Source organism: Camarhynchus parvulus, chromosome 22 (genome assembly GCF_901933205.1).
Source record: "Camarhynchus parvulus chromosome 22, STF_HiC, whole genome shotgun sequence".
Lineage (NCBI taxonomy): Eukaryota > Metazoa > Chordata > Aves > Passeriformes > Thraupidae > Camarhynchus > Camarhynchus parvulus.
The window spans coordinates 3,864,063-3,887,949 of record NC_044592.1 but is presented as its reverse complement, the minus strand read 5'-3'; the positions used below and the strand labels follow the sequence as shown (position 1 = coordinate 3,887,949).

Genomic DNA, 23,887 nt, shown 5'->3' with positions numbered 1-23,887 from the left:
GATCATGGTGACCACCATCACTATGACCAGGATCAAGGTGACCAGGATCATGGTGGCCACCATCACGATGACCAGGATCATGGTGACCACCATCACGATGACCAGGATCGTGGTGACCGCCCATCCCGCTGAGCGCCACCGCGGCGGCCACCGCGGCGCCGGCCGCCATCAGGGCGTGTAGGCGGGCGGCGGCTGGAACTGGTTGACCACCTCGTAGTCGGGCCCGTAGGGCTCGGCCTCCTCCATCTCGGAGAGCAGCTCCAGGGCCTGCTCCTCCTCCTCGCTGGGGTAGTGCCGCAGCAGGTTGGCCGCCGTGGCCAGGATGGAGGCGCCGCCCGCGCCGGCCACCAGGTAGAAGCTGACGGCGAAGGTGACGAACACCTGGGAGCCGTGGTACTTCTTGTGCTGCTGCTGCTGCGCCAGGAGCAGCTCCGAGGCCCAGTAGCAGAACCCGATCACCGTGGCGCACTGCAGGACTGGAAAAATGGGGGAAATCCGGTTAGATTTGGGAAAAGCGGGGAAAAAATGGGGCAAAACCATGGAGAAATGGGAAAAAACCATGGAAAACTGGGGAAAAAACATGGAAAAATGGGTAAAACTGGGGTGGGTTTGGGGTCTGGGGTCTCCAGGAGCAGCTCCGAGGCCCAGTAGCAGAACCCGATCATCATGGTGCACTGCAGGACTGGAAAAATGGGGAAATTGGGTTAGATTTGGGAAAAACATGAAAAAAATGGGTTAGATTTGGGAAAAATGGGAAAAAAATGGGAAAAAAATCATCAAAAAATGGGTTGGATTGGGGGAAAATGGGTCTGGGGTCCCCAGGAGCAGCTCCGAGGCCCAGAAGCAGAACCCGATCACCGTGGCGCACTGCAGGACTGGAAAATGGGGGAAATCCGGTTAGATTTGGGAAAAGCGGGGAAAAAATGGGGCAAAACCATGGAGAAATGGGAAAAAAACATGGAAAACTGGGGAAAAAACATGGAAAACTGGGTAAAACTGGGGTGGGTTTGGGGTCCCCAGGAGCAGCTCCGAGGCCCAGAAGCAGAACCCGATCACCGTGGCGCACTGCAGGACTGGAAAAATGGGGGAAATCCGGTTAGATTTGGGAAAAACGGGGAAAAAATGGGGAAAAAACATGGAAAAATGGGAAAAAACATGGAAATTGTGGTTTTGGGTGGAATTTCACCACTTTTTTTCTTAATTTTGGGGGGATTTTTGGGGGATTTTTTGGTGGAATTTCACCACTTTTTTTTCATTTTTGGGGTGGTTTTGAGTGGAATTTCACCACTCTTTTTTTTAATTTTTGTGGGATTTTTGGGTGGAATTTCACCACTTTTTTAAATTTCTGGGGGATTTTTGGGTGGAATTTCACCACTTTTTTTCTTAATTTTGGGGGGGTTTTTTGGGGATTTTTGGGTGGAATTTCACCACTTTTTTTTTAAACTTTTGTGGGATTTTTGAGTGGAATTTCACCACTTTTTTTTAATTTTTGGGGTGGTTTTGGGTGGAATTTCACCAATATTTTTTTTCAATTTTTGGGGGATTTTTGGGTGGAATTTCACCACTTAATTTTTTTAATTTTTGGGTGGTTTTGAGTGGAATTTCACCACTTTTTTTTAAATTTCTGGGGGATTTTTGGGTGGAATTTCACCACTTTTTTTCTTAATTTTGGGGGGATTTTTTTTTGGGGGGATTTTTTGGTGGAATTTCACCACTTTTTTTTTAAACTTTTGTGGGATTTTAAGTGGAATTTCACCACTTTTTTTCTTAATTTTGGGGGGATTTTTGGGGGATTTTTGGTGGAATTTCACCACTTTTTTTTTAAACTTTTGTGGGATTTTTGAGTGGAATTTCACCACTTAATTTTTTTAATTTTTGGGTGGTTTTGAGTGGAATTTCACCACTTTTTTTTAAATTTCTGGGGGATTTTTGGGTGGAATTTCACCCACTTTTCTTTAATTTTGGGGGGGTTTTTTGGGGATTTTTTGGGTGGAATTTCACCACTTTTTTTCTTAATTTTGGGGGGATTTTTTGGGGATTTTTGGGTGGAATTTCACCACTTTTTTCTTACTTTTGGGGGATTTTTGGGAATTTTTGGGTGGAATTCTCACCCACTTAATTTTTGGGTGGTTTTGAGTGGAATTTCACCACTTTTTTTTAAATTTCTGGGGGATTTTTGAGTGGAATTTCACCACTTTTTTTTAATTTTTGGGGTGGTTTTGGGTGGAATTTCACCACTTTTTTTCTTAATTTTGGGGGTTTTTTGGGGATTTTTTGGGTGGAATTTCACCACTTTTTTCTTAATTTTGGGGATTTTTTGGGGATTTTTGGGTGGAATTTCACCACTTTTTTCTTAATTTTGGGGGGGGATTTTTTGGGGATTTTGGGGTGGAATTTCACCACTTTTTTTTCTTAATTTTGGGGGGGTTTTTTGGGGATTTTTGGGTGGAATTTCACCACTTTTTTTTTTAATTTTTGGGGGGATTTTTTGGGATTTTTGGGTGGAATTTCACCACTTTTTTTATTTTTGGGGATTTTTTTGGGATTTTTGGGTGGAATTTCACCACTTTTTTTTTTATTTTTGGGGGATTTTTTGGGGATTTTTGGGTGGAATTTCACCACTTTTTTCTTAATTTTGGGGGATTTTTGGGGATTTTTGGGTGGAATTTCACCACTTTTTTTCTTAATTTTGGGGGGATTTTTTGGGAATTTTTGGGTGGAATTTCACCACTTAATTTTTGGGTGGTTTTGAGTGGAATTTCACCACTTTTTTTTAAATTTCTGGGGGATTTTTGGGTGGAATTTCACCACTTTTTTCTTAATTTTGGGGGGATTTTTTGGGGATTTTTTGGTGGAATTTCACCACTTTTTTCCTTAATTTTGGGGGGATTTTTTGGGGATTTTTTGGGTGGAATTTCACCACTTTTTTTTTTTAATTTTTGGGGTGCCCCCACCTGTGAGGATGTGGGCGAAGGCGTAGCGCCGGGTGATTTTCAGGGCCGGGTGTTTGGGCCCGAAGACGTCGAGCAGGAACGCGCCCAGGCTGCACAGGATGCCCAGGAAGCAGAAAGCAGCGATGACCCGGAGCAGCAGCACCGTCTGCGGGTTCATGCAGAAATCTGGGGGGAAAAATATAGGAAAAAACCAGGAAAAAAAACGGGATTAGAAGCAAGAAAATGTGGATTTTTTAACAAAAAAAATCTGATTTTTCAGCAAAAAAAAAATCCGAGTTTCTGCACCAAAAAAAAATCAGATTTTTTTGCCCAAACAAATGGAAAATTTGAGGTGGGAAAGGGGAATTTTTGGGGAGATTTTTTTGGGGGGAACAAATCCAAATATTCCTTGAAATGCCAACACCCTTTTGAGGCAAGCTCTGTAATTAGGGATAGCTCATTGATTAGGAATGGCTCGTTAATTAGGGGTGGCTCGTTAATTAGGGGTGAGTCCCTGCACCCGAGGAAGGGAGCAAGGCTGGAAAAATGGGAACGGGAAATTCCACAGGAATGGGGAGGGAGGAAAAGGGAAGGAGAGGAGAAAAGGGTCTGGAAGAAAAGACCAGAAGGCCACAGAAGGCTCTGGAAGGTTCTGGAAGGGCCAGAAGGCTCTGGAAGGTTCTGGAAAGGACAAAAGGGTCTGGAAAGGATAGAAGGACACAGAAGGTTCTGGAAGGGGACAGAAGGGTTTGGAAGGCTCAGGAAGGGACAGAAGGCTCTGGAAGGCCACAGAAGGTTCCAGAAGGGGACAGAAGGTTCCAGAAGGGGACAGAAGGCTCAGGAAGGGACAGAAGGATCAGGAAGGGACAGAAGGCACGGAAGGTTCCGGAAGGGAGAGCAGGCCATGGAAGGTTCTGGAAGGGACAGAAGGCACGGAAGGTTCCAGAAGGGCATGGAAGGTTCTGGAAGGGAGAGCAGGCCACGGAAGGTTCCGGAAGGGAGAGCAGGCCACGGAAGGTTCCGGAAGCCGCGTGCGGCGCTCACCTCGCAGCAGCTCGGGCTGCACGAAGCCCAGCACGTCGGCCACGCCCAGCTCCTGGCGGGCGCAGGTGCCGCCGTGGATGCGCAGCCAGGCGGGCTCGGCCAGCGCGGTGCAGAGCGCTGTGATCGCCAGCGCGCCCCGCAGCGCCGAGGCCAGGCTGCGCTCCGCTGCTCGGCAGCGCCCCTGCGGCGCCGCGCCGGCACTGCACCCGCCGCGCCCGCCGAGTACATGGCGGGGACCGGGACGGGAACGGGAGCGGGGACGGGAACGGGAGCGGGGTTATGGACACCCGCCCTGGGGCACCGGGACTGGGATCGGGAACGGAACCGGGAATAGAACCGGCACCGGGACCGGGGTTATGGACACCCGCCCTGGGGCACCGGGACTGGGATCGGGACTGGAACTGGCACCGGAACCGGGAATGGAACCGGCACCGGGACCGGGGTTATGGACACCCGCCCTGGGGCACCGGGACTGGGATCGGGAACGGAACCGGGAATAGAACCGGCACCGGGACCGGGGTTATGGACACCCGCCCTGGGGCACCGGGACTGGGATCGGGACTGGAACTGGCACCGGAACCGGGAATGGAACCGGCACCGGGACCGGGGTTATGGACACCTGCCCTGGGGCACCGGGACTGGGATCGGGAACGGAACCGGGAATGGAACCGGCACTGGGACCGGGGTTATGGACACCCGCCCTGGGGCACCGGGACCGGCACCGGAACCGGGACCGGCACTGCGGTTACAGACACTGGCCCTGGGTCACCGGGACTGGGACCGGGACTGGAACCGGCACTGGGACCGGGGTTATGGACACCCGCCCTGGGTCACCGGCACCGGGACTGAGACTGGAACCGGCACCGGGACTGGGACCAGGAATAGAACCAGGACCAGCAGCGGGGTTACGGACACGGGCCCTGGGTCACCGGGACCGGGACTGGCACCGGGACTGGAACCGGTACCGGCACGGGGGTAAGGGACACCTGTTCCGGGTCCCGGTCCCGGGTCACTGCCACCCACTCCGGGGCACCAGCACCTGCTCCAGGAGCCCCGACAGCCGCCCCGGGACACCCGATACCGGCCCCAGGATAACCGGTACCGCTTCCGGGATCCCCGGTACCGGCTCCCGACCCCCGGCACCCTCCCCGCGTCACCGACACCCGCTGCGGGTCACTGCTACCGGCTGTGACACCCGCCCGGGAGAACCGGTACCGGCTCCGGGACCCCCGACACCCGCCCCGGGAGAACCGGTACCGGCTCCCGACCCCCGGCACCCTCTCCGCGTCACCGAACCCGCGCCGGGAGAACCGGTACCGGTTCCTGGACCCCTGACACCCCTCCGGGAGAACCGGTACTGGCCCTGAGATCACCGGTACCGGCTCCGGGACCCCCGACACCCGCCCCGGGTTCACCGGCAGTGGCTTCTGACACCGGTCCCGGTCGCTACGAACGCGCTGAGCCCGGCCCCGGGACAGGCGGCGCCGGTGCCGGTGCCGATCCCGGGACGGGCGGTGCCGGTGCCGATCCCGACCCCGCCGGGCCCCGGCGGCGGCTCCGGGCCCTCCTCACGGCCCCGCCCCGCCCGGCCGCGCTTCCGCTTCCGCTTCCGCTTCTGCTCCGCTTCCGGCGCCGCTCCGGTGCCGGGGTCGGTTCCGGTTCCGGTGTGGTTCCGGCGGCGCTGCCGGTGCCGGTGCCGCCATGCCCGAGGCGCTGTCGCTGCTGTGCCGGGTGTCGGCGCACCCCGAGTCCCGCTGCTGGGCCCTGGCCTGGAGCCCCAGCGGGGCCCTGCTGGCGTCCTGCGGCGGGGACCGGGCCGTGCGCGTGTGGGGCCGGGAGGGTGAGCGGGGACCGGGACCGGGAATGGGAACAGGAATGGGAACGGGAATGGGACCGGGAATGGGACCGGGACCGGGCCGTGCGCGTGTGGGGCCGGGAGGGTGAGTGGGAACCGGGACTGGCACTGGGGAAACCGGGGCCGGACCGGGCGGGGGGACCGGGCTGGACACGGGGCTGAGCGGGACGTGTCCGGTGTCCCCTCACTGTCCCGGTGTCCCCTCACTGTCCCTGTCCCGTGCCAGGCTCGGGCTGGGCATGCCGGGCGGGGCTGGCAGGGCTCTGTGCCGGTGTCCCCAGTGTCCCCTCACTGTCCCTGTCCCCATACCAGGCTCGGGCTGGGCGTGCCGCGCGGTGCTGGCAGGGCTGTGGCAGGGCTCTGTGCCGGTGTCCCCTCACTGTCCCTGTCCCCTCACTGTCCCGGTGTCCCCGGTGCCAGGCTCGGGCTGGGCATGCCGGGCGGGGCTGGCAGGGCTCTGTGCCGGTGTCCCCGGTGTCCCCTCACTGTCACTGTCCCCTCACTGTCCCGCTGTCCCCTCACTGTCACTGTCCCTGTCCCGTGCCAGGCTCGGGCTGGGCGTGCCGGGCGGTGCTGGCAGGGCTGTGGCAGGGCTCTGTGCCGGTGTCCCCGGTGTCCCCTCACTGTCCCTGTCCCCTCACTGTCCCTGTCCCCATACCAGGCTCGGGCTGGGCGTGCCGCGCGGTGCTGGCGGACGGGCACCAGCGCACGGTGCGCCGCGTGGCGTGGTCGCCGTGCGGGCAGTTCCTGGCCTCGGCCAGCTTCGATGGCACCACGTGCGTCTGGAGGCGCCACGAGCACGGCTTCGAGGTGGGACGCTGCCGCCGTGGCACCTGTGTCACCCTCACGGTGTCACCTGTGTCCCCATCATTGTCCCCTGTGCCCCCCGGACCCCTTCTCATCCCCCCAAATCCCCCCCAGTTCCCCCTCAGACCCCCCAACCTCCCCAAAATCCCCCCAATCCCCACCCTGTGCCCCCAGGGCCGTGCCCACCCCCGTGTCCCCCCCGTGTCACGGTGCCCTGTCCCCACAGGTGGTGGCCACGCTGGAGGGGCACGAGAACGAGGTGAAGTCAGTGGCCTGGGCACCCTCGGGGTCACTGCTGGCCACCTGCAGCCGTGACAAGAGCGTCTGGGTCTGGGAGGGTGAGCGCTGACCGCTGACCACTGACCAGTGACCACTGACCACTGACCAGTGACCACACTGACCACTGTGTCCCCTGTGTCCCCTGTGTCCCCTCACTGTCCCCTGTGACCCCTGTGTCCCTCCCTGTCCCTGCTGTCCCCTCACTGTCCCCGCTGTCCCCTCACTGTCCCCTGTGTCCCTCACTGTCCCGTGTCCCCTCACTGTCCCCGCTGTCCCCTCACTGTTCCCTGTGTCCCCTGTGTCCCTCACTGACCCCTGTGACCCCTCACTGTCCCCTGTGTCCCCTGTGTCCCTCACTGTCCCCGCTGTCCCCTCACTGTCCCCTCACTGTCCCCTGTGTCCCCTCACTGTCCCCTGTGTCCCTCCCTGTCCCCGCTGTCCCCTCACTGTCCCCTGTGACCCCTGTGTCCCCTCACTGTCCCCTGTGTCCCCTCACTGTCCCCTGTGTCCCTCCCTGTCCCCGCTGTCCCCTCACTGTCCCCTGTGTCCCTCACTGTCCCCTGTGTCCCCTCACTGTCCCGTGTCCCCTGTGTCCCTCACTGACCCCTGTGTCCCCTGTGTCCCTCACTGTCCCCTGTGTCCCCTCACTGTCCTCTGTGACCCCTGTGTCCCTCCCTGTCCCCGCTGTCCCCTCCCTGTCCCCGCTGTCCCCGCAGTGGACGAGGAGGAGCAGGAGTTCGAGTGTGTCAGCGTGCTGAGCGCCCACAGCCAGGACGTCAAACACGTGGTGTGGCACCCCAGCCAGGAGGTACCTGGGGACACCTGGGGACACCTGGGGACACCTGGGGACACCTGGGGACACCTGTGGGATACACCTGGGGACACCTGGGACACCTGGGACACCCCAAACTCCCACGGGAACCCCAGAGACCCCCAAGCCCCCTAAAACCTGCCAGGGTCTCATTCATGTCCCCAGTATCCTCTGTGTCCCCAGTGTCCCCACTGTCCCCAATGTCCCCGTTGCTGTCCCCAGCTGCTGGCCAGTGCCAGCTACGATGACACGGTGCGGCTGTACCGCGAGGACGAGGACGACTGGGTGTGCTGTGCCACCCTGGAGGGACACACGTCCACCGTGTGGGCAGTGGCCTGGGAGCGCTCGGGCCAGCGCCTGGTGTCCTGCAGCGATGACCGCACCCTGCGCGTGTGGCAGCGCAGCGAGGGACACGGTGAGGGACATGGGGGCATGGGGACATGGGGACAGGGACATGGGGACATGGGGACACTGGGGACATTGGGGACAGGGACATGGGGACACTGGGGACATGGGGACATGGGGACACTGGGGACATTGGGACACTGGGGACATGGGGACATTGGGGACAGGGACATGGGGACATTGGGGATAGGGACATGGGGATATTGGGGACACTGGGGACATGGGGACACTGGGGACATGGGGACATTGGGGACAGGGACATGAGGACACTGGGGACATGGGGACATGGGGACACTGGGGACATGGGGACATTGGGGACAGGGACATGGGGACATTGGGGACATGGGGACATTGGGGACAGGGACATGGGGACATTGGGGATAGGGACATGGCGATATTGGGGGGACATGGGGACAGGGACTGGTGTCCTGCAGCGATGACCGCACCCTGCGCGTGTGGCAGCGCAAGCGAGGGACGTGGGGACATTGGGGACATGGATGGGGACACGGGGACAGGGACATGGGGACACTGGGGACATGGGGATATTGGGGACATGGGGACATTGGGGACATTGGGGACCCTGGGGACACTGATGTCCCCGTGTCCCCAGGCGGTGGCTCGGAGCACAGCTGGCAGTGCGTCTGCACCCTGTCCGGGTACCACGGGCGCAGCATCTACGACGTGGCCTGGTGAGCACCGGGGACACCGGGGACATCTGGGGACATCTGGGGACAGCTGAGGACACTGGAGAGACCTGGGGACACCTCACTGGGGCCCTGTGACCCTCTGGGTGCCACCTCCCTGACTGCCATGTCCCCTCCCTTTCCCCTGCCCAGGTGCCACCTGTCCCCTCCCTGACCCTGTCCCTGTCCCTGCTCATGTGCCACCTGTCCCTGCCCAGGGGTGTCACCTGTCCCCTCGCTGTCCCCAGGTGTCACCTGTCCCCTCGCTGTCCCCAGGTGTCACCTGACGGGCGCGGTGGCCACGGCGTGCGGCGACGACGCCGTGCGGGTGTTTGAGGAGGTGTCCCCGGTGTCCCCGGGCTCGCCGGTGACGTTCGGCCTGGCCGCCCACGTGCCGCGGGCGCACGCCCAGGACGCCAACGGGGTGGCCTGGCACCCGCGCGAGCCGGGGCTGCTGGCGTCCTGCGGGGACGACGGGGACATCGCCTTCTGGCAGTACCAGCGCCCCGAGGGGCTCTGAGCCGCCGCGGACATCCCGGCGGCCTCCAGAACCTTCTCATGGCCTGCAGAACCTTCCCAGGGCCTCCAGGAACCTCCTGTGGCCTCCAGGAACCTCCTGTGGCCTCCAGGATCACCCAACGTTCTCCAGAACCTTCCCATGGCCTCCAGGAACCTCCTGTGGCCTCCAGAACGTTCCCATGGCCCCTCCAGAACCTCCTGCGGCCTCCAGAACCTCCCCATGGCCTCCAGAACCTCCTGTGGCCTCCAGAACCTCCCCATGGCCTCCAGAACCTCCTGTGGCCTCCAGGAACCTCCTGTGGCCTCCAGGATCACCCAACGTTCTCCAGAACCTTCCCATGGCCTCCAGGAACCTCCTGTGGCCTCCAGAACCTCCCCATGGCCTCCAGAACCTCCTGCGGCCTCCAGAACCTCCCCATGGCCTCCAGAACCTCCTGTGGCCTCCAGGAACCTCCTGTGGCCTCCAGGATCACCCAACGTTCTCCAGAACCTTCCCATGGCCTCCAGAACCTACCCATGACCTCCAGGAACCTCCTGTGGCCTCCAGAACTTTCCCATGGCCTCCAGAACCTTCCCATGGCCTCCAGAACCTCCCCATGACCTCCAGGAACCTCCTGTGGCCTCCAGAACCTCCCCATGGCCTCCAGAAGCTTCCTGTGGCTTCCAGGACCCTCCCGTGGCCTCCAGGATCACCCAACGTTCTCCAGAACTTCCCCAAATGACCCCACAACCCCCAGAGTTCTCCAGGACGTTCCCCGGTCCCCCAGCCCGTCCCCGTGTCGCTCCCCGGTTGGGTTTGTGGGGTCGGGGCGGGTTTGGGGTCTCACAGCCAATAAAGCCCCAGGATGGCCCAAAACGGCCCCGATCCCACAGGGACCTGACGGGAGCTTGGGGGCGATTGGAGCGTTTGGGATCAGGGGATTTGGGATCAGGGGATTTGGGATCCAAGAGTTTGGGGTCAAGGGTTTGGGATCCAAGAGTTTGGGATCAGGGGATTTGGGATCCAAGAGTTTGGGATCAGGGGATTTGGGATCCAAGAGTTTGGGGTCCCAAGAGTTTGGGATCAGTCGGGGATTTGGGATCAGGGATTTGGGATCCATGGGGGAGTTTGGGATCCATCGGGGGATTTGGGATTGGGGAATTTGGGATCTGGGAGTTTGGGACTCAGGGGTTTGGGATCGGGGAGTTTGGGATCCCAAGAGTTTGGGGTCCAAGAGTTTGGGATCGGGAAATTTGGACCCAGGAGTTTGGGGTCCAGGAATTTTGGGATTGGGGAGTTTGGATTGGGGAATTTGGGATCAAAGAGTTTGGGATCCCCAAGAGTTTGGGGTCCAGGAATTTGAGATCCCAAGAGTTTGGGATCTGGGAATTTAGGGTCCAGGAATTTTGGGTATCAGGAGTTTGGGATCGGGGAATTTGGGGTCCGGGAATTTGGGATCCGGGAATTTGGGATGTGAGAATTTGGGGTGCAGGAATTTGGGGTCCAGGAGTTCGTTTGGGATTTTGCAGCGGGGTTGTTTTTGGGGATTTTGGGGCTCGTCACCCTCAGGAATTTGGGTCAGAAATCCATCCCCATTTCCCCACTTCCCAAAATTCCCCAAAATCCTCTAAAATTCTGGAATTCCGAACCTTTATTGCACAACCACAGCAGGGGGATCCCAAATTCCCCCCCCAAAAGTCCCAAATTCCCCCCAGAATTCCCAAAATTCTGCCCAAAATTCCTTCGGGAATGGGATTTTTTGGGATCGGGATTGTTTGGGATTTTGGGGATTTTTGGGGAATGGGAACTTGGGATTTGGGGAAGTTTGGGAATTTTGGGATTTCCCTGAGTTGTTCCCAATGCCGGGGGGAGCTCAGAGCGGGACCCCCCAAAAAAGCCTGGCCCGGGGAGGGGACATTGGGGACAGCAATGGGGACATCGGGGTGGGGACAGTGGGAGTGTCCCTTGTCCCTGGGGTGGCACTTGGGGTGTCCCTGTCACAGGGGGTGGCACTTAAAGTGTCCCCTGTCCCACGGAGGGGACAATGGGGACCGTCCCTGTGACAGAGGTGGCACTTTGGGGTGTCCCTGTCACAGGGAGGGGACATTGGGAGTGTCCTTTGTCCCTGGGGTGGCACTTGGGAGTGTCCCTGTCCTGGGGTGTGGCACTTTGAGGTGTCCCTGTCTCAGGGGGTGGCACTTTGTGGCAAGGTCCCCACGGGGGTGTCACAGCCAGTCTGGGTGGCACCTGGGGACAATCCGGGTCTGTCACAGGCCAGTCCTGGTGGCAGTTGGGGACAGTGACGGGGTGGTGGCCCTGCGCTCCGAGACGTGGCAGTGACACTGGGGACACTGGGGACAGTCACAGTGACACTGGGGACAGTCACAGGCGGTCGCGGTGGCGCTTGGGGACAATGACGCGGGTGGCCCTGCGCTCCGAGATGTGGCGCCGCACGCGGCCCGGGGGTGGCTCTGGCGCCAGCGAGGGGCTCGAGTGGCACTTGGTGAGCGGCGCGGGGACAGGGGGACACTGGGGGCTGTCCCCCTCGGGGATGTCCCCGAGCTCGCCGCTGTCCCCGAGGGTGGCGCTGTCGCCGCTGTCCCCGCGCAGCCACGCCCCCAGCGCCTGCACGTAGGTGAGGCAGCGCTGGCGCTGCGGGGACACGCGGGTCACCAACCGGGGTGGCACCTCCAGTGGTGTCCCCAGTGTCCTCGATCCAGTGCCCCCAAATGTCCCCAATGTCCCCAATCCCTCAATGTCTCCCCTGATGTCCTCTATGTCCCCAAGGTCCCCATTGCCCCCAGTGTGCCCACTGTCCCCATTGTCCCCCATGTCCCCAATGTCCCCATTGTCACCTCCAGCCACGGGAAGTCCCCGTGTGTGCAGAGTCCCCATTGTCCCCTCTGTCCCCAAGGTCCCCATTGTCCCAATGATGTCCCCAATGTCCCCATTGCCCCCAGTGCCCCAATGGTGTCCCCATGTCCCCAGTGTCCCCTCAGTGTCCTCGTTGTCACCTCCTGGCGCAGGAAGTCCCCGTGCCCGTGTCCCCATTGTCCCCAATGTCCCCAATGTCCCCAATGTCCCAATGGTGTCCCTATGTCCCCAATGTCCCACTCCCGCGGTCCCTTGCCAGTCCCAATGTCCCCAATGTCCCCATTGTCCCAGTGTCCCCATTGCCCACGTTCCCCTCAATGTCCCCCATCCCAGTGTCCCCATTGCCCACGTTCCCCTCAATGTCCCCAACATCCCTGTGCCAACCCAATGTCCCCAATGTCCCCATTGTCCCCAATGTCCCCATTGCTCCCAATGTCCCCAGTGTCCCCAATGTCCCCATTGCTCCCAATGTCCCCCATGTCCCCCGTGTCCCCGATGTCCCCGTTGTCACCTCCTGGCGCAGGAAGTCCCCGTGTGCCCGGTGTCCCCAATGTCCCCATTGTCCCCATTCCCCCCATTGCCCTCAATGTCCCCATTGCTCCCAATGTCCCCCCCATGTCCCCAATGTCCCCTCAGTGTCCCCGTTGTCACCTCCTGGCGCAGGAAGTCCCCGTGTGCCCGGTGCTCCTCCTGCTCCCGTCCCCGTCCCTCGGGCAGGAGCCGCTGGTGCTCCAGGAGCTGGCACGTCACTGTCCCCAACCAGCCGCGCAGCTGGCACTGCTGCTGCTCCTGGGGACACGCTGCACCTGGGGACATTCATCGGGGACATCGATCACTGTCCCCAACCAGCGGAGCTGGCACTGCTGCTGCTCCGGGGACATCATTGGGGACATTGGGGACATCGGGGTCACTGTCCCCAACCAGCGGCGCAGCTGGCACTGCTGCTGCTCCTGGGGACATCATTGGGGACATTGGGGACATCGGGGTGGCACAGGGACATTGGGGACATTGGGGACACCATTGGGGACATCAGGGACATCGGGGACATCACTGGGGACATTGGGGTGGCACAGGGACATTGGGGACGTTTGGGGACATCGGGGACATCACTGGGGACACTGGGGACATTGGGGACATCATTGGGGACATCGGGGACATCGGGGACATCACTGGGGACATTGGGGTGGCACAGGGACATTGGGGACATTTGGGGACATTGGGGACATCACTGGGACATTGGGGACATTGGGGTGGCACTGGGACATTGGGGACACTGGGGACGTTTGGGGACATTGGGGACATCACTGGGGACATTGGGGGGACAGCACTTGGGGACATTGGGGTGGACACACGGGGACATTGGGGACATCGGGGACATTGGGGACGATTGGGGACATTGGGGGGGGACATTGGGGACATCGGGGTGGCACAGGGACATTGGGGACAATGGAGACATTTGGGGACATTGGGGTGGCACAGGGACATTGGGGACGTTTGGGGACATTGGGGACATCACTGGGGACATTGGGGTGGCACAGGGACATTGGGGACATTGAGGTGACAAAAGGGACATTGGGGTGGCACAGCCCAAATTTGGGGGTTTTTGGGGCATTTGGGGTTCCTGTGGGGTTTGGGGTATTCCTATGGGGTTTTGGGGATATTTTTGGGATATTTTTGGGGGGGGTTTGGGATATTTCTATGAGGGGTTTTGGGTTTTTAGGATAATCATATGGGATTTTTGGGTTTTTGGGATATTTCAATGGGATTTTGGGGATATTTTTGGGGTTTTTTGGGTTTTTGGGATATTTCAATGAGGGGTTTTGGGTTTTTAGGATATTTCTATGGGATTTTTGGGATATTTTTGGGGTTTTTTGGGGGTTTGGGATATTTCAATGAGGGTTTTGGGTTTTTAGGATATTTCTATGGGGTTTTGGGGATATTTTGGGGTTTTTGGGGGTTTGGGATATTTCAACGAGGGTTTTGGGTTTTTAGGATATTCCTATGGGGTTTTGGGGATATTTTTGGGGTTTTTGGGGGTTTGGGATATTTCAATGAGGGGTTTTGGGTTTTTAGGATATTTCTATGGGGTTTTGGGGGATATTTTTGGTGTTTTTTGGGGGGTTTGGGATATTTCAACGGGGGTTTGGGTTTTTAGGATATTTCTATGGGATTTTTAGGTTTTTGGGATATTTTTGGGGTTTTTGGGGGGTTTGGGATATTTCAACGAGGGTTTTGGGTTTTTAGGATATTTCTATGGGACTTTTGGGATAGTTTTTGGGGTTTTGGGATATTTCAACGGGGGTTGGGTTTTTAGGATATTCCTATGGGGTTTTGGGGATATTTTTGGGGTTTTTTGGGTTTTGGGATATTTCAGTGAGGGGTTTTGGGTTTTTAGGATTTTTCTATGGGGTTTTGGGGGATATTTTGGGGGTTTTTGGGGGTTTGGGATATTTCAACGAGGGGTTTGGGTTTTTAGGATATTCTATGGGGTTTTTGGGGATATTTTTAGTTTTTTTGGGGGTTTGGGATATTTCAACGAGGGTTTTGGGTTTTTAGGATATTTTATGGGATTTTTAGGTTTTTGGGATATTTTTGGGGTTTTTGGGGGGTTTGGGATATTTCAACGAGGGTTTTGGGTTTTTAGGATATTTCTATGGGACTTTTGGGATAGTTTTTGGGTTTTTGGGATATTTCAATGGGGGTTGGGTTTTTAGGATATTCCTATGGGGTTTTGGGGATATTTTTGGGGTTTTTTTTGGTTTTTGGGATATTTCAGTGAGGGGTTTTGGGTTTTTAGGATATTCCTATGGGATTTTTGGGATATTTTTGGGGTTTTTGGGGGGTTTGGGATATTTCAACGAGTGGGTTTTTAGGATATTTATGGGTTTTTGGGATATTTTTGGTTTTTTGGGGGTTTTGGGATATTTCAACGAGTTTTTGGTTTTTAGGATATTTATGGGTTTTGGGATATTTTTGGGTTTTTTGGGGTTTGGGATATAAACGAGGGTTTTGGGTTTTTAGGATATTTCTATGGGGTTTTGGGGATATTTTTGGGGTTTTTGGGGGGTTTGGGATATTTCAATGAGGGTTTTGGGTTTTTAGGATATTTTATGGGTTTGGGGATATTTTGGGGTTTTTGGGGGTTTGGGATATTTCAACGGGGTTTTTGGGTTTTAGGATATTTTATGGGGTTTTTGGGATATTTTTGGGTTTTTGGGGTGTTTTGCTCACCGGGGCAGCGGCTGGGGACTAAGAGCAGGATGGGATATTTCAATGGGATTTTTGGGATATTTTTGGGGTTTTTGGGGGGTTTGGGATATTTCTATGAGGGTTTTGGGTTTTTAAGATAATTCTATGGGATTTTTGGGTTTTTGGGATATTTCTGTGGGGTTTTGGGGGATATTTTGGGGTTTTTTGGGGGTTTGGGATATTTCAATGGGGGTTTTGGGTTTTTATGATATTTCAATGGGATTTTTGGGATATTTTTGGGGTTTTTGGGGGTTTGGGATATTTCAACGAGGGTTTTGGGTTTTTAGGATATTTCTATGGGATTTTTAGATTTTTGGGATATTTTTGGTGTTTTTTGGGGGGTTTGGGATATTTCTATGAGGGTTTTGGGTTTTTAGGATAATTCTATGGGATTTTTGGGTTTTGGGATATTTCCTATGGGGTTTTGGGATATTTTTGGGATAGTTTTTGGGGGTTTGGGATATTTCAACGGGGGGTTTGGGTTTTTAGGATATTTCTATGGGATTTTTAGATTTTTGGGATATTTTTGGGGTTTTTTGGGGGGTTTGGGATATTTCTATGAGGGTTTTGGGTTTTTAGGATAATTCTATGGGATTTTTGGGTTTTTGGGATATTTCTATGGGGTTTTTGGGATATTTTTGGGATAGTTTTTGGGGGTTTGGGATATTTCAACGGGGGGTTTGGGTTTTTAGGATATTTCTATGGGATTTTTAGATTTTTGGGATATTTTTGGGGTTTTTTGGGGGGTTTGGGATATTTCTATGGGGTTTTGGGTTTTTAGGATAATTCTATGGGATTTTTGGGTTTTTGGGATATTTCAATGGGGTTTTTGGGATATTTTTGGGGTTTTTTGGGTTTTTGGGATATTTCAGTGAGGGGTTTTGGGTTTTTAGGATATTTCTATGGGATTTTTGGGTTTTTTAGGATTTTTTTGGGGGTATTTTTCTCACCGGGGGCAGCGGCTGGGGACGAAGAGCAGGATGGGATATTTCAATGGGATTTTGGGGATATTTTTGGTGTTTTTTGGGGGTTTGGGATATTTCAACGAGGGTTTTGGGTTTTTAGGATATTTCTATGGGATTTTTAGGTTTTTGGGATATTTTTGGTGTTTTTTGGGGGTTTGGGATATTTCAACGAGGGTTTTGGGTTTTTAGGATATTCCTATGGGATTTTTGGGATAGTTTTTGGGGGTTTGGGATATTTCAACGGGGGTTGGGTTTTTAGGATATTCCTATGGGGTTTTTGGGATATTTTTGGGGTGTTTTGGGGGTTTGGGATATTTCAACGGGGGTTGGGTTTTTAGGATATTTCTATGGGATTTTTGGGATAGTTTTTGGGGGTTTGGGATATTTCAACGAGGGTTTTGGGTTTTTAGGATATTTCTATGGGATTTTTGGGATATTTTTGGGTTTTTGGGGTGTTTTGCTCACCAGGGGGCAGCAGCTGAGTGAGGACGAAGAGCAGGATGGGATATTCCTATGGGGTTTTGGGGATATTTTTGGGGTTTTTGGGGTGTTTTGCTCACCGGGGGGCAGCGGCTGGGCGCTGAGAGCAGGATGGGATATTCCTATGGGGTTTTGGGATATTTTTGGGGTTTTTGGGGGGTTTTGCTCACCGGGGGGCAGCGGCTGGGCACCGAGGGCAGGATGGGATATTTCTATGGGGTTTTTGGGATATTTTTGGGGGTTTTTGGGGGTTTTGCTCACGGGGGCAGCTGGCGCGTGCGAGGGCAGGATGGGCCTCCGCAGCGCGCCCGGGCCGGACCCCCACGCTGGGAACGGGGGCGACGAGCAGAGGGCGGCGGCCACGTTGATCCCAAACACCCACTGGGACAGCTCCAGGGGGCTCCTGCGACATCAAACACCCCCGAATTACCCCCAAAAATATCCCAGATTTACCCCACAAAACACCCCTAAAATAGCTGTGAAATGCCCCCTAAAATAACCCAAAAATACCCCCAAAAATATCCCAAAATTAAGCCCCAAAACACCACAAAATTACCCCAAAAATCCCAAATGACCCCCAAAATTACCCTCCAAAAATCCCCCCTAAAATACCCCGAAAATATCCCAAAAATTCCTCCCCAAAATACCCCAGAAATACACCCCAAAAAGCCCCCCAAAATTACCCCTAAAATACCCCAAAAATATCCCAAAATCTTTTTTTAGGATTTGTGGGATTTTTTTCATGGCTTTTTCAGGCTTTTCTGTGCTTTCTGAGCCTTTTATCCTTTTGGGATTTTTTTCCAGATTTGGGATTCTTTTTAGGATTTGAGATTGTTTTTCTGTATTTGTGATTTTTTTTAAATTCGGGATTTTTTCCATATTTCGGGTTTTTTTCCATATTTGGGGATTTTTTTCCATATTTGGGATTTTTTTCCATATTTGGGTTTTTTCCATATTTGGTGTTTTTTCCATATTTGGGATTTTTCCCATATTTGGGATTTTTTCCATATTTGGGTTTTTTTCCATATTTGGGATTTTTTTCCATATTTGGGATTTTTTTCCATATTTGGCTTTTTTCCATATTTGGGTTTTTCCCCATAATTTGGTATTTTTTCCATATTTGGGGTTTTTTCCATATTTGGGATTTTTCCATATTTGGGATTTTCCCATATTTGTGATTTTTTCCATATTTTTTTCCATATTTGTTTTTTTTTTCCCATATTTGGTTTCTTTTTCCCATATTTGTGATTTTCCCATATTTGGGATTTTCCCATATTTGGGATTTTTTCCATATTTTTTTCCATATTTGTTTTTTTTCCCCATATTTGTGATTTTTCCATATTTGGGATTTTTCCCAGACTCGGAATTTTTTTCGAATTTTTGCATTTTTCTCCAGAATTTTCCCTTTTTTTACCCTTTCCCAACCATTTATCCTTATAGGATTTTTTTCCCCAGCTTTACCATTTTTTCCATATTCTAAATTTTTTTTTAGGGTTTCCTCCTTTCTAGGGTTTTTAGGGTTTTTCCCCTGTCCCTTACTGTGCCTGGCACAGGAACTTCGCGGCGGTCGCCGGCGCGCAGCAGGAACACGTTGGGCCGTTTGGTGTATTTGGGGTGGGGCTGGGCCAGGGCGTGGGGCAGCCCCAGAACCTCCTCGGGGCCCTCGGGGGGGTCCCTGTGCAGCACCAGCAGCGGCCCCCGCAGCTCGGCCCTAAAACGCTTCCAGCCCCGCCGGCCCCACGGAGCTGCGGGCAGATCCCAAACAGCAGTCAGTCTGAAAATATCCCCAACAAATCCCATAAATCCGCCCCAAATCCCAACAAAATCGCATTAAATCCACCCCAAATCCCATAAATCCACCCCAAATCCCATCATCCTTCCAAACCCCCCCCATCGCCCACTCCTACCCCCCCTCCCCCATCTCCCCCCCTCCACCCCATCCCCCCCACTCCAAACCCCACCATCAAACCCATAATCCAGCCCACTCCCCCCATTCCCATTCAACACCCCAACCCACAACTATCCCCACTCACCCCCCCATACACCCCAACCCATCAAATCCATTACCACCCCAAACCTAACAAATTAAATCCACCCCAAATGACATGAAATTCCCATAAATCCACCCCAAATCCCATTAAATTCCCATAAATCCAGCCCAAATCCCATCAAATTCCCATAAATCCACCCCAAATCCCAACTAAATCCCATTAAATCACCCCAAATCCCATCAAATTCCCATAAATCCGCCCCAAATCCCAACAAAATCCCATTAAATCCACCCCAAATCCCATCAAATTCCCATTAAATCCACCCCAAATCCCATGTAATTCCCATAAATCCACCCCAAATCCCAACTAAATCCCATTAAATCCACCCCAAATCCCGTTACATTCTCACAAGATCCCATTAAATTCCACCCCAAACCAGCCCCGCCAGCCCCACAGAGCTGTGGGGAAAAAATCCCAAAAATTATTAAATCCTAAAATATCCCAAACAAAATCCCATTAAATCCACCCCAAATCCCATGAAATTCCCATTAAATCCACCCCAAATCCTATTAAATTCCCCCAAATCCACCCCGAACCAGCCCTAAAATATCCCCAACAAAATCCCATGAAATCCACCCCAAATCCCATGAAATCCCCACAAATTGACCCCAAATCCCATGAAATTCACCCCAAATCCACCCCGAACCAGCCCCGCCGGCCCCAGGGAGCTGTGGGGGGGGGGGAAAAAAAAATCCTAAAAACGATTAAATCCTAAAATATTCCCAAACAAAATCCCATACAATCCCCTCCAAATCCCATTAAATTCCACCCCGAACCCCATGAAATTGCCACAAAATCCCATGAAATTCCCATAAATCCACTCCAAATCCCATGAAATTAACCCCAAATCCACCGCGAACCAGCCCTAAAATATCCCCAACAAAATCCCATTAAACTGCCACAAAATCCCCCAAATCCATCCCAAATCCCATTAAATTCCACCAAAATCCCATAAAATCCCATAAAATCCCCCAAAATGCCCCAAAATGCCCCAAACCGACCCTTTTTGCCGTCGCTCTCTGCCAGGACCTTCCTGGCCAGGACCCCCCTTCGGGTGGGGCCGGAGTTCCCCCAGGAGTTCGGGGGGAATTTCGGGATTTGGGAATTTTGGGGCTTTTTTGGTTTTTTGGGAATCGGCCCCGGGCTCGTCCTCGTCGTCCCTGTGAAAATCCCACAAAAATCCCGTGAAATTTGGGGGATTTAGCAGAAAATCCCCCCAAATTCAACCCAAAATAATCCCACCAAAAATCCCAGAAATTCAGCATCAAAATCCCCGAAAATGTGACCTGAATCCTACAAAATTTAACCCAAATCCCAGAAAATCCGACCCAAATCCCACAGAAATCCCATTAAATTGGTGGGGAAATAGCAGAAAATCCAAAGAAATCTGACCCAAATCCCATAAAATTCAACCCAAATCCCACAGAAATCCCATTAAATTGGTGGGGAAATAGCAAAAAAAAAAAAATCCCAGAAAATCCCATAAATTCAGCATCAAAATCCAACCCAAATCCCACAAAAATCCCACAAAAATCCAACTGAAATCCCACAGAAATCCCATTAAATTGGAGGTGAAATAGCAGAAAATCCCAGAAAATTCGACCCAAAAAAAACCCCCAACCCCAATCTCACAAAAATCCCAGAAAATCCCAGAAATTCAGCATCAAAATCCCTGAAAATCTGACCCAAATCCCACAAAAATCCCATTAAATTGGAGGTGAAATAGCAAAAAAATCCCATAAAATCCGACCCAAATCCCATAAAGCCGGGACCAAAATCCCTGAAAATCCGACCCAAATCCCACAAAAATCCCAGAAAACTGGTGGTGAAATTGCAGAAAATCCCATAAAATCTGACTCAAAACCCACAAAATCCCATAAATTTGGCATCCAGATCCCACAAAATCCAACCCAAATCCCACAAAATCCTACCCCAGAAAATCCAACCCCAAAACCCCCCAAATCCCATAAAATCCAACCACAATTCAACTAAAATCCCACAAAAATCCCACAAAGTCCAACCCAAATCCCCCAAAATCCTATAAAATTCAACCCAAATCCCATAAATGTCCCAAAATCCCATAAATCCCCCAAAATCCCATAAATCCCCCAAAACCCCTCTCACGTTGCCCATTCCAGTTTCCGGCTGCGGATGGAACCGTACAGAGCCTGAGGGGAAAATTGGGATTTTTTTTTAGGGTTTTTTAAGGTTTTTTGGGATTTTTTGGGGGGATATTTTTTAGGATTTTTTCAGATTTTTCTCAAGGTTTTTTGGGATTTTTTTAGGATTTTTTGGGGGGGGATTTTTAAATGATTTTTGGGGGTTTTTCTGGGATTTTTTCAGATTTTTGGGGGGATTTTCTTGGGATTTTTTTAGGATTTTTTCCCCATTTTGGGGCTTTTGTGGGACTTTTTAAAGGATTTTTTTTTAATTTTTTTTTAGGATTTTTTTAAAGGATTTTTTTAGGATTTTTTTTTTCATTTTTTGGGGGATTTTTTAGGATTTTCTATCTTTATTTTTGGGTATTTTTTTAGGTTTTATAAAAGGATTTTTCTGGGATTTTTTTTTTTTCCAGATATCTTTTAACATTTTTTAGGATTTTTTTCCTTAGAACTTTTTGGGGGGATTTTTTAGGATTTTTGGGGGGATTTTGGGAGCATTTTTAAAGGATTTTGGGGCGGATTTTTAAAGGATTTTTGGGGTATTTTTGTTGTTTTTTAATTTTATTTTTGGGGTATTTTGGGGGTATTTTTTTAGGATTTTTAAGGAATTTTTAGGATTTCGGGGGGGAATTTTTTTAGGATTTTTAGGGGGGTTTTAGGGATAATTTTTAGGATTTTTGTCGCAATTTTAATGATTTTTTTTGGGGGATTTTTTGGGGTTTTGGGTACCTTGAGCTGCTCCCGGGGGAAGTCCTGCCCGTCCATCATCCCGCTCAGGTTGGTCACGAACTCGGAGCTGCTCATGGCGCGGCCCAGGCGCTGCGGGGCGGCGGCAAAGAAACCCCAAAAACGGGGAAAAACCCCAAAAGGGAATCCAGGGGATGATTCACCCCAAAACCGCCCCAAAACCGCCCCAAAACCACCGCAAAAATGGGAAAAAAACCCCAAAAGGAACTCCAGGGATGATTCACCCCAAAACCGCCCCAAAATCATCTCAAAAATGGGAAAAAACCCAAAAGGGAACCCCGGGGATGATTCACCCCAAATCTACCCCAAATCCACCCCAAAAATCACCCCAAAAAAGGGAAAAACCCCAAAAGGAACTCGAGGGATGATTCGCCCCAAATCTACCCCAAAACTGCCCAAAAATGGGAAAAAACCCAAAAGGGAATCCCAGGGATGATTCACCCCAAAACCGACCCAAATCTGCCCCAAATCGGCCCCCAAAACTGCCCCCAAAATCACCCCAAAAATGGGGAAATCCCAAAGGGAATCCCAGGGATGATTCACCCCAAATCTACCCCAAATCCCTCCCAAAACCACCCCAAAAAGGGGAAAAAACCCCAAAAGGGACCCCAGGGATGATTGACCCCAAATCAACCCAAATCACCCAAACTAAAACCCCCAAAAATAGGAGAAATCCAAAAAACCCCAGGAATTACAAAACCCAAAAGAAAAACACCAAACAAAAAAAAAAAAAAACAAAAACAAACAAAAAAGAAAAAAAAAAAAACAAACCAACCCACTCACCCCAAAAAAAGGGACCGGGGGAACACCCCAAAAAAAACCCCAAAATGGGAAAAAACCCCAAAAGGGAACCCGGGGATGATTCACCCCAAATCTACCCCAAATCCCCCCCAAAAATCACCCCAAAAAGGGGAAAAACCCCAAAAGGAACTCGAGGGATGATTCACCCCAAATCCACCCCAAAACTGCCCAAAAATGGGAAAAAACCCAAAAGGGAACCCCAGGGAATTATTCACCCCAAAACTGCCCAAAATCACCCCAAAAATGGGGAAAAAAAACCCCAAAAGGAACCCCAGGGATGATTCACCCCAAAACCGCCCCAAATCCACCAAATTGGCCCCAAATCCACCCCAAAAAGGGGAAAAACCCCAAAAGGGAAGCCCAAGGATGATCCGCCCCAAATCCGCCCCAAATCGACCCCAAAAACTCCAAATCTGCCCCAAAATCCTAAAACCACCCCAAACCCATTCCCAACCCACCCCAAAAACCCCAAACCCCAAAAAACCCCAAAACCCCAAACCCCAAAACCCCAAATCCCTTTAACCCTTTTTGTGTTCCGGGGCTCATTTTGGGATTTAGGATGATTTGGGGGTTTTTTTTTGGGGTTTGGAGGTTTTTTTCATTTTTTGGGGGGATCTTTCAGGGGATTTGGGGTATTTGAGCTCTTTGGGGGTTTTTTGGGGGGGGTTTTTCTGGGACATTTGGGGATTTAGGGTTATTTTGGGTTATTTAGGGGTTTTTTTGGGTTTTTTTTTGGGGTTTTGGTTTTTGGGGTGCCTCACCTGGCCGTGCAGGTCGGTGTTGAGCAGCATCAGGGCGCAGGTGAGGGTGTGAACGGAATCTGGGGGGGATTTGGGGTTTCAGGGACCCCAAAATCCCCTAAAGGGACCCCAAAACCCCTAAAGGGTCGGATTTGGGGTATTTAGGGTCGGGTTTAGGGTGGATTTGGGGTCTCACCCTCAGAAGGGAAAGCACTGGGGTTGCAGCGGGGATTTGGGGTGGGTTTGGGGTATTTAGGATCAGTTTTAGGGTATTTAGGATCAATTTTAGGGTGTTTAGGGTCACTTTTCGCTCTCACCAGCAGAAGGAAACACCCCGGGGTTGCAGCGGGGATTTGGGGTGGATTTGGGGTATTTAGGGTCAGTTTTAGGGTATTTAGGGTCAGTTTTAGGGTATTTAGGGTCAGTTTTAGCTCTAACTAGCAGAAGGAAAGACCCCAGAGTCACAGCGGGGATTTGGGGTGGGTTTGGGGTCAGGTTTAGG

The 23,887-nt window shown here is 52.6% G+C and overlaps 3 protein-coding genes across 3 annotated transcripts; 1 reads left to right on the top strand and 2 right to left on the bottom strand.

Moving 5' to 3' along the window:
- Positions 1 to 129: 129 nt before the first annotated feature.
- TMEM127 (transmembrane protein 127) lies at positions 130 to 4,200 on the bottom strand (the record flags this gene model as incomplete). Its single annotated transcript, XM_030964082.1, has 3 exons — positions 130 to 476; positions 2,955 to 3,119; positions 3,978 to 4,200. Coding segments are annotated over 3 exons (696 nt in total), but the record flags the coding sequence as incomplete, so codon positions are not given.
- Positions 4,201 to 5,603: 1,403 nt separating this feature from the next.
- Positions 5,604 to 10,190, top strand: CIAO1 (cytosolic iron-sulfur assembly component 1). The gene is made up of 7 exons (XM_030964187.1): positions 5,604 to 5,817; positions 6,494 to 6,642; positions 6,866 to 6,977; positions 7,635 to 7,726; positions 7,952 to 8,144; positions 8,745 to 8,823; positions 9,094 to 10,190. The coding sequence occupies exons 1-7, from the start codon at positions 5,679 to 5,681 to the stop codon at positions 9,335 to 9,337; spliced, it is 1,008 nt and encodes a 335-aa protein (XP_030820047.1). The 5' UTR covers positions 5,604 to 5,678; the 3' UTR covers positions 9,338 to 10,190.
- Positions 10,191 to 17,203: 7,013 nt separating this feature from the next.
- Positions 17,204 to 23,456, bottom strand: LOC115912577 (PH and SEC7 domain-containing protein 4-like). Its single transcript, XM_030964195.1, has 6 exons — positions 23,407 to 23,456; positions 21,827 to 21,916; positions 21,060 to 21,103; positions 19,937 to 20,095; positions 18,424 to 18,629; positions 17,204 to 17,287 (listed from the first exon to the last, which is right to left on the bottom strand). The coding sequence occupies exons 1-5, from the start codon at positions 23,434 to 23,436 to the stop codon at positions 18,596 to 18,598; spliced, it is 357 nt and encodes a 118-aa protein (XP_030820055.1). The 5' UTR covers positions 23,437 to 23,456; the 3' UTR covers positions 17,204 to 17,287; positions 18,424 to 18,595.
- Between the last annotated feature and the right edge of the window lie 431 nt (positions 23,457 to 23,887).